Here is a 12735-nt window from a genome sequence, read left to right on the forward strand (position 1 = left end):
TCAGTGGAATTTTGCTCAGTCCTGGCAATTCTCCTAAGGTGGAAGACATCTGACCCTTGCATTCTGGAAAACTGTCTTTTTAAAAAAAGACAAAACAAGTAGTCAGTCTGTGTTACAGATAAGCTAAGACAGGTGTTCATAGACCATAGAGTCCTCCCGGGTGTCTATTTGGTTAATCAAGCTGTGATTGCTTTCAGAATTTTAAGAACAAGTTCTAGGTCATCACACGGCCCATGCAATGCTGAGAAGAGAAAGAGTCGAAGAAGTCTGCCAGTGAGGAGCAAGGAAAAGGGAGAGGAAGAGCGGTCACTTTCTAGACTAGAAGGTCAAAGTTATAATTGAAAAGAAACTTGCCTACATATATCTAAAATACAGGTGAAAGGAAAAATACACACAAAAAAATGAGAAAGAACTATACAGCAAGATAAATATGACTGTCCCTTGGGTGAAAGTTACGCTGTTGATAATTTATCTTCCTATTTTTTCCTGGCCTGCCCAATTTCTTAATCAACATCTGCTATTTTTATAATAGAAAAAAAATTAGATATCTAATCTTAAAAAAACTGAGTTTCCTAGTGTAACTGAAGTAATAGTACATCCAAAAACAGCAATCCATTAGTATGGTATTATCTGACATATTTAAAATATAGAATGAGCCAATCAACCTTCAGAAGAATAAATGACAGTGAAAGTTCAGTTATTTAGAAGACAGAATTTTCCGGATAGCTCAGAGATAACCTTAATACAGCTTACATCTTTTTTTTTCTAAAAAATTATGTTCCTGTAAGAATTAGATTTGTTCTTTGAAACTGATATAATTTCAGGACAATATTAATATGCCATTATTAACATGAAAATGACACTATTTCATAACTTATCATCAGTTCAATAAATTTTGCTTTCAATGAGAAATAACTTTTTAAATAGACACACATTTAATTACTCAGATTAATACCGTTTCTGGTCTTAACATTTTCATCACTTTGACATCAACATAATATTACAGAAATTTGCATACTGGGTTTGTTACTCAAGGGAATTCTTTTAACAGATAATTGCCATTGAGGGAAAGCAAGTTTCACAGTATTGTGTATACATTCTTTTACTACATCAAGAGTTCAGTGGAGAATGCCTTAGGAAAGAAATGACATCTGTAACTGTTGCAAATATACTATCAGATCAGTGGCTACCATCACACTATTACCTAAAATAAGCATCTTGCTGGGTGTGGTGGTGCCTGCCCGTAATCCCAGCTACTTGGGAGGCTCATGCAGGACTGCTTGAACCCAGGAGTTTGAGACCACCCTGGGCAACACAGTGACAGGGACAGGGGGGCAGAGAAATTCTAGGCAGAAAAGGGCACGTCCCTGGGAAAACCCTATCCTCAAGCCAAAAAGCCTGAAACCACAGTCCAAAGTGAGAACTCATATCCCTGTTTTTCCACCTGAATGTTGCCTTTTCCTAAACCACCCATGGCCCTGTCCCAACCCACCCAATGCTTATAAAAACAAACAAACTACCAAACAAAAAAACCCAGACTCAGCCAGTAGACGGAACTACAGCTGGAGGTTAGAGAGAAGTGGTTTGACTTTGGAGGGACAGCTTGCGGCGTAACTTTGGAGAAGAATCCAGGCAGACTTCAGGGGAAGATTACCTACCTGCCCCATCCCCCTTTCAGCTCCCCTTCCCACTAAGAGCCACTTTCATCGGCAATAAAATCCCCCATATTTACCATCCTTCAATTCATTCGTGCAACCTCATTTTTCCTGGATGCCAGACAAGAGCTCGGGAGCTACGAGTGCAGATACAAAAGGCTGTCCCCTCGCTGGTGGAGGGCAGTCGACTCATGCAAAAAGGCAAGGGGCCACTGAACTGTTAACACTTAAGCCGTCCATGGACAGCAGAACTAAAAGAGTACTGTAATACACCGTCTGGGGCTTCAGGAGTTACAGGCACCCCCACCTAAACGCTGCTATGGGGCCAGCACAGAGTTCTTCCCTGCCAGTACCTAAGCAGCCAGCTGGTGGCAGCACTTGTTCACTCCAGTTGCCACACTGGAGTTGAGAGTGGTGGGCTGAGAAAATGAGACACCACTGTCACAACTCCTGCGAAGCGGTCAGGGAAATATCCTGCTTCAATAGCAAGACTTTGTTGTCTCCCAGCCCAAAATATTATTAAAGTTAAAACAAGCTTCTTTAAGAAAACAACAGGGCAACTTCTCTTGCCCTAATGTGATTTATCCAAAATGGAAGTTTTGGACAAACGATGTTCTTTATCCAAAATGGAAGTTTCCTTGATAAATCATTTCTTTCTTGTCATTACCACATTCACCCCACTTCCTTACATAGGGATGACGAGTTTACTTAGCCATTCATTCATTTGCTGTGTGTTCAGCTAGGGAGAACACCTAAGTCGTCGAGCAAATTCTTGTTTTGATCATAGAGAAAAAGACCTGTGCATTTCACAATTACAACTAGGAAGTCTCAGTACAGTATCTCTGGGTTTGACTGCTCTACTGCAGCACACCAGTGTCCTTCAATTTAACATGCAAGGTCTTTGTCCCCAGTGGGTAACCAGAAGACGCACGTCACTGGATCATGACGAGCTGCCTCTCCTTTGACACAGGAAATACACTGAGTTTTTCCCCTCCCATCATGTAACATCATCTGTACAAGTTGATCTATATGTGGCATCTGATGCTTCAAAATAAAGTCTTACAAGATGGAACACAGTGAGTTTTTCTATTTAATTGAAATAGAGTCTAGGAAAGGAATTCTGGGGGATTTTTCTCCTTTTTCATGTCCTATAGAGAGACTTATCTGTGTCCCTTGACAGAGCTCAGAGTCTGCTTTCACAGGTCTGGAGCTGGCACCCCTTAGTTGGCTTCATCACATCCCAACAAATGGATTCCAAAGCAAATCAACTCAACAGAGAGCCTCCTGAAGCTTCTTTTGAGTATTGTGTACTGACCCTAGTTTTCTCACTTCCAAGGCACAAAATCCCACTTATTTTTCAGCTGTTATCTGAGGTTTCTTCCACACCTCTCTTGGACAAGCAGTGGGTGGGATGAATGTACCCAAGCTTCTCAGGCAACTGAAACATCACCGTGGATTTGCTATAATCAAATTCCCACCAAACCGACTTCAGGGTTTACTATGATTATGTCTCCAATACAGCTTATCTAAATGTGCAGACTTAAGTTATTATGTTTTGTTTTTTAAAAAGCAGGGCAGTCAATTATAAATCCACTTAAAAAGAAGAGGAAGAGAAAAGAAGAGGAAGAGGAGAAGATGAAGAATAACATCAATAGCTGTTTTTCTACGCAAACTGCAATCTAGGTCATATTTTTTTCATTTTTGTACTTCTTTTTGTACTTGTTTTCCAAATTGTCTTGAAAGAACAATGGATTACTTTTACATTGCAAATGTTTGATTTAAAAAATATTCCAAGACTGCTATAATCTGAAATTTGTATTTATAACTAAACTACAAAGTAAGCATGGTAGTCACTAAATTTCATTTCCTTAATGCAAGTGACTCCTCAAGGAACATGGTTGTTCTTTGTGTTTTCAAAATGGCACACAAAAATCAGTAGGTGCTCTACTCAGCACAAGTTCAATGGATTCCTCTAGCTGTCAGAATCTGCAAGGGCAGCTTTTAGCATGAATGGAATTCTAAACAAGACCCAGTATGGTCACACTACCTGTGAATTTAAGAAACACCATTGATATGGTTTAGCTCTGCGTCCCCATCCAAATCTCATCTTGGACTGTACTCCCATAATTCCCACATGATGTGGGAGGGAACCGGTGGGAGATAATTGAATCATGGGGGCAGTTTCCCCCACAGTGTTCTCGCGGTAGTGAATAAGTCTCACGAGATCTGATGGTTTTATCAGGGGTTTGTGCTTTTGCATCTTCTTCATTCTCTCTTTGCCTGCTGCCATCCATGTAAGACAGGACTTGCTCCTCCTTGCCTTCCGCCAAGATTGTGAGCCTTCCCCACCCACGCGGAACTAGTCCAATTAAACCTCTTTCTTTTGTAAATTGCCCACTCTAGGGTATGTCTTCATCAGCAGCATGAAAAAGGACTAATACAACCATGTTCTACAAGAGTTAGTAAAACCAAATCACCCAAGGATGCAAATGTGAATATGAGCCACTAGCCACTCAGTTCACTCATAAATCACAAGGACACAAAGATTATCTGTATAATTCACTAGAGTTAGTTGCTGTAGCTTCTAAAACGAGTAGCATCAGAATTGTATGGGGACTGGCTATGATGTCAGTTTGGTTATATTTCTGAATGAATTACCTTCTAGACAACCAAGGCAGAAAGGCCATCTTGTTTCCTTAGCAGTATCATTAACTGTTTTTAACATCTTAAGGGCCACTATTCTAAGAACTGGAAATGTGAGAAGTTTCTTTCCTTCCTGATAGACTTTAAAATATACTAAATCTTTTCCTGCTTCATTAAGACAATGAATTTTAAAAATTTTGTCGTGAGGATTCAAATTCATCATTCTAAACCCTGGCCTCTGTGATTTGCTGCAGATGTAGATGGTGAGGGGCACTGAGATGAGTGAGGGTCACTCCCTGTGCTGCCCATGGAAGCTGGGGTCCCATCAAGCCCCTTTAAGTCACCCAGTATCATCTAGTGGCTGAAGGTAATCACTGAGCATGGTTAGCACTGAGGCTTGCACAAGCCCTGGTAGAGCTATGTGGCTTCTTTCCATCTGGCATTCACTGTAAAGATGAGCCTAAGCCCTCAAGTATACCACACAGCAGATACCAAAACCTCCTCTTACTCCATGACCCCCAAAGTAGAGTCAATGTCACATCTCCTTCACAGTTCTTTTCTGTTCTTGGAATCTTTACTCTATATAGTACCTGCAAACACTTTTTACTACCTATTTTCTCTCCTCATTTCTGCCTCCTCTCCCATCTCTGCTTCCCTGCAACATGGCTGAATGCAGACCCACTTAGCCAGTGGGTGTCTTTTCTTCTGCATCAGTCTCAGAGCAGCTGCAAGCATTCTCTGCTGGCTAGCAGGCTGCTGTGCTACGATGGGAGCCCCACTCCTCTCCTCCACCACAGTACTTCGCCCAGTGCATCCCTCAGTACTGGCTTCCCTGGACCAGGCTCCTCAAGGCCACGGACCTCCCGTCATCTTTCTTAGAAGAGTTTGTGACACACAGCAGGCATGCAATACAGGTGTACTGGATTAACGCAGGATGCATGCCATACAAGGGCATCAACAGCAGCATGGGCAAAGAAGAAAGTTAAAGAGGCCAGATAGCAAATGACATATGAGCATAAATATGTCCATAACTGAAGAGGCAGATAACCAGTTCAAGGAAGATAGTGAGACATTTGAGGCTTAAATAATATACACACTTATTTTCCTGGAAAATAGGCAGGGCAAAGTACCATAGGAATTGGATGATACTTTTCAGTATAAATGGCAGCAGCTACAATTTTTGGAGAGCTAACAGATTAGAGTCACCAGGGGTACAGTGTTAAGGTCAACCTTGTCTCAGCCCTCTTTCATCTTATAGTGAAGCTATAAGAAAGAAACAATTAAACAGAGTACTGAATGTTACAAGAGTAGGTCTGAATATTATAGAAATTCCTCACAGCACAGACACCTAACTGACTGGAGGAGGGACACTAGTAAGGCTTGAGCAGGGATAGGATAGAGGAGGGAGAAAGTGTTTCAGGGAGAGGAAACAGATCCACGAAGACCTGGAGGCAACAAAGCATTGGACAAGGTAGAGCACTTTTTCAAACTGCAGGTCAAGACCCATTACTGGATTGTGAAATTAGTCTAGTCTTTTGTGATCTACATTTTAATAAAAATGAAATACAATTAAATAGAAAATTAGTGCAAAGCATGTAAGTACTGTTTTATGAAACTCATCACAGTGACACAATACAATTACACATAATCAGTGACTAGGTTACCATAAAAATGTATTTCTTGCTGTGCAGTCCACATTTGAATAATCCTGCATCAGAAAGAACTTTAGTACACATGGAGTGTGAGGACAGGCAGGAAGGACAACTAATCCTCCCCAAAATATACAAATAAGAATTGCAACTGCTTCACAAAAGAGGCCAAATTGCAAGCATGAGGCCACACTGTTTATTACAGATGAAAGGGAGATTTGAACCCAGGGAAGTTTCCCTAAACCACACGGGCTAAGATGTCATTATAAATGGATGCTAATAAGCTAAAATTAATAAATCAATCCTAAATCCAACCTTTATATATGGGTTTTAGTGCTATGTTAGAAAAGGGACATCTCAGATAGGAAAACATGTTCCTAAATTCCAGGAATAACTGAAAAAAAAGCCCAGGGCCAACTACAGGAAGCAAAAAGTAAGGGGCCTGGTACATGGTAGGCAATCCTGTTACACCACGTAAGTGTTAGCTGAATTACATGACTAATGCTCCACGGATATAGTCCCCTACTTTTCTGTAGTACTACTTAATAACCGTTGAGTGTCTAACACACGTACTGTATGCCACTGTTGTCTTCTTCCTCATCAGATAATTTTCAGAGCAGAGTACACAAAAGGCCCTCATATCTGATGAGATAAACTTCACTTAATATATAAACTAACGTGTGCCTTTTAATGCTAGACAGGAAAGGAAAATTTTCCCTAATTGGCAGAACATATTATTTAGAATAAGATTTCTTGACAAGAACAGAAAATTCCAAGTTCCAAATGTTCTTACCATCACCTAAGAAAATGTGAACACCAAATAAGAGATGTATAGTGACCGCGTTTGAAGAAAAATCTTCAAGTCAGAGTTTACAGGCACTGGCCACCAGTGTTTGTTTAGAAAGCCCCAGTATCATTAAAGTCATGTTGACTAGATGAATCCAATTTACTAGTCTAATACTGTGTGCTACAAAGACCACACAATTTTACATGATTCTGAATATGCTTTTTTACATCTGCTTATAAATTGACTTGTGGCATCACGCATTTAAATGCTAAATAAATGACAAAAAGGTAACTAAAATAAATGATTAAGAACTAATGCAGGCTGTTTGAACAGGAAAGCAGCAGAGTTCTTTGAAATATAAAAGAAAGATGACATTGCCTTTACTTTTGCAAAGGCTAAAGTCTTTCCAGGGTCTGAGGATGATGGCTTCCAGCTTCATCCATGTCCCTGCAAAAAACATGATCTCATTCTTTTTCATGGCTGCATAGTATTCCACGGTGTGTATGTACCACATTTTCTTTCTTCGGTCTATTGTTGATGGGCATTTGGGTTGGTTCCATGACTTTGCTATGGTAAACAGTTCTGCAATAAACATACATGTGCATGTGTCTTTATAGTAGAATGATTTATATTTATTTGGGTATATACCAAGTAATGGGATTGCTGGGTCAAATGGGATTTCTGGTTCTAGATCCTTAAGGAATCACCATACTGTCTTCCACAATGGTTGAACTAATTTACACTCCCACCAACAGCGTAAAAGCATTCCTATTTCTCCACAGTCATCCTCAGCAAACTAACACAGGAACAGAAAACCAAACACCATATGTTCTCACTCATAAGAGGGAGTTGAACAATGAGAACACAGACACAGAGACGGGAACAACACACATCAGGACCTGTTGGGGATGGGAGGCAAGGGGAGGGAACGTATTTGATGGGTCAATAGGTGCAGCAAACCACCATAGCACACGTACAACTATGTAACAAACCTGCATGTTCTGTATGTGTATCCCAAAACTTACAGTAAAATTTTTCTAAAAGGCAAAAAAAAAAAAAAAAAGAAAAAAAAAAAGGCTTTCCAGGATCTAAAAGACCACTAGGACGAGAACGAGGGGACCACGTTTGCCACTCATTAGCTGTGCAACTTGAGAAACCTGCCCGATCTCTCTCTGGGTTTCCATTTCTGAGAAGGGAGCAAGAGCAAGCTGGGCCACTCACAGGCCAAACTGATCTATCACTGAGCAGTGATTCCCACCAAGCCCAACTCTGCACTAAACTCTGGAGGGAGAGGAAATGGGAATAAGAGGCTGTTGTCCCAAATTCTAAGAGCAGGGCTGATGTCCCTACCCCTGGATTTATTCGTGATTTTCCCACTGTCGCATGTCCCCACTAGCATCTGGGGACAAAGTTAGTCTTCCCCACATCATGGACTTCTGGCTCCACAATTCTGTGAATTATAATACTGCAAAACACCAGTAGAACCATTTATAGCCCAGAGACCTTAATGATCTAGCTGTTAACCTTCCCTGTTTGAAAATACTAGAATTCCAGATTCCAGGCCTAAGAAAAGAATGAATGGTAACTGACTAATTGAAGTGTCCATACCAAAGGACTAACTAACTTTCAGTGAGATAAACTTACAATGAGGCCCTGCTGACACGTGAGTTAACTGGGGTCTACCTAGGAAGAAACTCAGCCCAGTTAAGTTCTGCTTTACAGAGAATAGGAAGGAGCCTACTCAGAAACCATGATAACCCAAGCTCTACTTTCTTTTTTTTTTTTTTTTTTTTGAGACGGAGTCTCGCTCTGTCGCCCAGGCTGGAGTGCAGTGGCTGAATCTCAGCTCACTGCAAGCTCCGCCTCCCGGGTTTACGCCATTCTCCTGCCTCAGCCTCCCGAGTAGCTGGGACTACAGGCGCCTGCCACCTCGCCCGGCTAGTTTTTTGTAATTTTTAGTAGAGACAGGGTTTCACCATGTTAGCCAGGATGGTCTCGATCTCCTGACCTTGTGATCCGCCCGTCTCGGCCTCCCTAAGTGCTGGGATTACAGGCTTGAGCCACCGCGCCCGGCTCAAGCTCTACTTTCAAAACAAACACGTTGTGACCAACTCAAATCTCTGGCAGAATGCTTTCCAATACCCCTTCTGCAGGTTCAACCCACTACATGCAAAGTATGGATTACTTTAAAATTACATTTTGTTTGCACAATTTTAAGGAGAGTTACCATGTGACCCAGCAATTTCATTCCTTGGCATATGACTAAGAAAAATGAAAACATATGTCCACACAAAAAAATTATATGTGAATGTTCATAGCAGCATTCTTTGTAATAACTAAAAGATGGAAACAACCTAAATGTCCATCACATGACAAACGGATAATTGATGAATGTGGTATGTCTATACAATAGATGATTAGCCAGAAAAAAAGAAGCAGTACAGATACAACAGGGATGAAAACATCATGGCAAATGAAACAAGTCAATCACAAAAGACCACATATATAATTCTATTTATATGAAATGTCCAGAATAGGCAAATACACAGACAGAAAGTAGAACAGCAGTTGCTTAGAGGTTATAGGGGATTAGAGGTGACAGATGAACAGTACGGGGTTTCATTCTGAGTTCACGACAATGTCCTAGAATTGATTGTGGTGATGGTTGCACAACTCTGAATACACTAGAAACCACTGGGTTATACCTTTTAAGTGGGAAAATTGTAGGATATGCAAATTACATCTCCCTAGAGCTGTTAAAAAGAAAGTGAACTGGTGAAAGGATTATTAAATAGAGGGAACGGGTTCACACCTGGTTGCTGTGAAATCAGTGCCCAGGCCCTGAACACTAGCCTGTGCTGCCTTCTAAAATACAGAGGACCACTCACCATTCACATGCCCAAACCTACGCTTACCACTGCTCTGACAAAGCAGTAGGACATGTGGGAGCATACATGATAACTGCCTTCAAGTGGCTTATAGTTTAAAAGCACTGATTGTCAGTAAAGCAAAGGCATAAACTACATCTCAATCATGATAATGCATAGTGTAGTGCATGCCTTTGCTCTTTTGACAATAATATAGAGTACAGGATATCCTTTATAATATAATATAGACTATAACACATACTACATCATATCATACAATACAGATGATAATTCCAAGAGACGGCCTCAAGGGCTGGTCAGATTATATCCATGGAAACTAAGAGATTTCTATTAGAGGGAAAAACCAAACATGCCCCTTAAACGCTGATTAAAATTATTTATAGTCAAACAAAACACATTTAATTACCCCAGTAATACCCAAAGCAAAGCAGGGGAAATGTTTATGACAATGTTAAATTTTTCCACTTCAATTAAAACACAGGCTTCATATGCTGGATCTGAGGCTTACTTCTAGAATGGGCTTTGCATTACACATATTTTATTGTGGAAATCTATTTCTTTACTATCGAGGACTGAAATAAGCCTAAAGGTCACTAAGTTATTAACTTGCTATAGAGAATGAATGCTTCAGACTTCATTTTAAAGGGTTCAGCTACTAAAGTCTGCAAAGGGTCTTCAGACAGGAAGGCAGGACTTTTTTCCAAGAACCACAGGATGAGACAGCCCTTCTTTCTAACACTAGGCCACTACCTCCCCCTTGTGGCCATAGCTAAACCCTCTGGGTCACAACCCTAGTTTCAACGTCTCCTTTAGGAGCCTGTGAACAAATACCAGAGAGAAGCTATTATATTTAAAATATTGACAGCCATCATTGTGAAGGGCATGGCCAGGCAAAGCTCTCCTAATACCAACTTCTGCGAGAACTTCACTTGGTCACTTGGTTAACTCTTGAACAACAAGTAAATACTTGGTGTGTCAGGGACTTAAACACAAATTTTCGAAGCTTAACTTGAACAGAACTGGAGCTACTGTCTACCCTGAGAATTAAACGGGTGAACCTCAGAACAAAATGGTTTTAAACTAGGGGGGCATGGGGCATGGTGTCTGATTATTAATTTAGACACTGCATTTAAATTTGGACGATGAATGATAAGAATAAATTACTCTAGATATATACAAAACAGCTAACCCTTGAAAACTGAACTTTCATCACAGAAAAGATGAAAACACTTTTAGGGTCATCATTCAGTGTTAGAAAACCCAGAACCATTCCCTGCTTTGCTACAGGTAAAAACAGAAAGAACAGAAATAACTAAAGTAAGTGTTACTTTAAGACAAACTCTAACTTCCCTTCAAACCTTGCAGCACAATCATTGTTTCATTCTCAGGTAAAATATTCAAACTAGAGCAGTCCTGAGAGTGGCTGATGGAATGAGTTAACAATGAGTAAGGTGCACAGGGAGAATCCTGAATGTGAGAAAAATCAGACAACTTTAATGAGGCTTAGCCTAATCAGAGCAATCAGGATCTAAAATACAAACAGCTGGAAGATCTTCATCTACTGCATTTTACATGGAAACCCAGGTAGCAGTACACTAGCATCAGCCTCTTATAACTTAGGGGAACTAACATTTCAGGACGCTAGCATGGGAAAAGGCATTGGGGAACACCGAGGCTAGCAATAATATAGTCTGACACACCCTGAATGGAGTGACAAGAGCTACCCAGAGTTCTGTGTGATAATAGGGTATACAGACCAAGTCCGAACTCCCAAGGCCAATGTTCCAACACTAATGCCTGCTGAGGGCAGAGGACAAAGGGATTGTGTGCTATTACTACTTCCCACCTTTGCACCTTGTTAAGTTTGCCATTTCTGGTTTTAGTCTGTCTTGCTCTGTTTACAAACGGAGAACTTGAGCCCAGAGAAATTAATAAAGTTAATATAAGGTCACAGAACCAGTCAATGGCTGACTCAAGGTGAGTTACAGAGTCTATGACTCCATATCTGTACTAACAAGTCTGGACTGGGAGAAGAGAAGGCTCCTGTAAGGTTGCCAATCATTCAAAGAGGAAAATGTTAATTGTTTATTCTGAAGAAGCTTTGAAAGACCAGTTTTAGTTCCACAGCAACACTGTCTTAGGAACTTTCACAGAAACTATCCTGTGGTCAAAAACATTCTTCTCCCTTTGCTTTGCAAAAAGGAACCTGACATTTTCTGCTATAAATCAGTACATCAGAACTTATCTCCTGAAACTTTATTAATTGTGGTTAAAAAAGAGAAAATGTGTGAGAGAACGATAGGAACTGTGTAAATCTGTCAATGCTCACTTCAGAAATGAAGTCTCCACTGTGGGGAGAGAAAGCTGAAAAATACTTTTCACTTAAATTCCTCCAGGCATCTTAAAGCTTAAAAGAACAAGCTGATAACGAGAAAATACAATGTAAAAGAAGAGCTATAGGTGCTTACCTGTTCTAATGTAAGTTGCTTAGAAATGGTGTCATTCTCCAGTTTTTTAATTTTCTTCATCAGTTTGTTGACCTGAAATTCCTGCTCTTGTTCAAGATGCTGTTCTAGTTCGGCTTTCTCATGCTGCAACTGTAAAACGGAAAACATACAGATGGGGAAATCCAGCAACTCAAATGCCACATTGGCTCCAAAAGGTGACTATACGAAGAAGCTTTACCATAAAAGTTACATTACCCATTTTTGCTCAAATATGCAAGTGTATACCTAGTAATCTGTGCCTAACTGGTTCCTCTAACTTAAAACCAAAAGTCATAGGGGATGGAAATGAAATTTGTGTTTCGCAATCTACTTTTTGCTACCTTTCAGGTTTTATACTATAGGGCTACAAATAAATTTTTTAAAAAATAGAAATTTCATACCAATTTCTTTAAATGAATTGCGGTTTATTCAGATTTGCATCATGTAGGTAGACAGAGATGCCAAAATCACAGAATATACTTAGGTAAATTATTCAGAATGCTATTTCCTAGTGTACAAGTAAGGAGGCCTTCACAAAAATCAGCACAATTATTTTTCCATAAAGAGACTGTACACCACAGTTCCTATATATTCCCTAAAAACCAAGAGGGAAAATATTGGCTGGGC

The 12735-nt window shown here is 40.2% G+C and overlaps 1 protein-coding gene across 1 annotated transcript in view; it reads right to left on the reverse strand.

Moving 5' to 3' along the window:
• Positions 1-12735, reverse strand: part of CCDC6 (coiled-coil domain containing 6) — a 127608-nt gene that overhangs the window by 40166 nt on the left and 74707 nt on the right. Inside the window, exon 3 of the mRNA XM_023185580.1 lies at positions 12091-12219. Coding sequence (XP_023041348.1) covers positions 12091-12219 — 129 coding nt within the window. The remainder of the gene's footprint in view (positions 1-12090; positions 12220-12735) is intronic.

Source organism: Piliocolobus tephrosceles, chromosome 9, assembly GCF_002776525.5.
Source record: "Piliocolobus tephrosceles isolate RC106 chromosome 9, ASM277652v3, whole genome shotgun sequence".
In the NCBI taxonomy this organism is placed as follows: Eukaryota; Metazoa; Chordata; class Mammalia; order Primates; family Cercopithecidae; genus Piliocolobus; species Piliocolobus tephrosceles.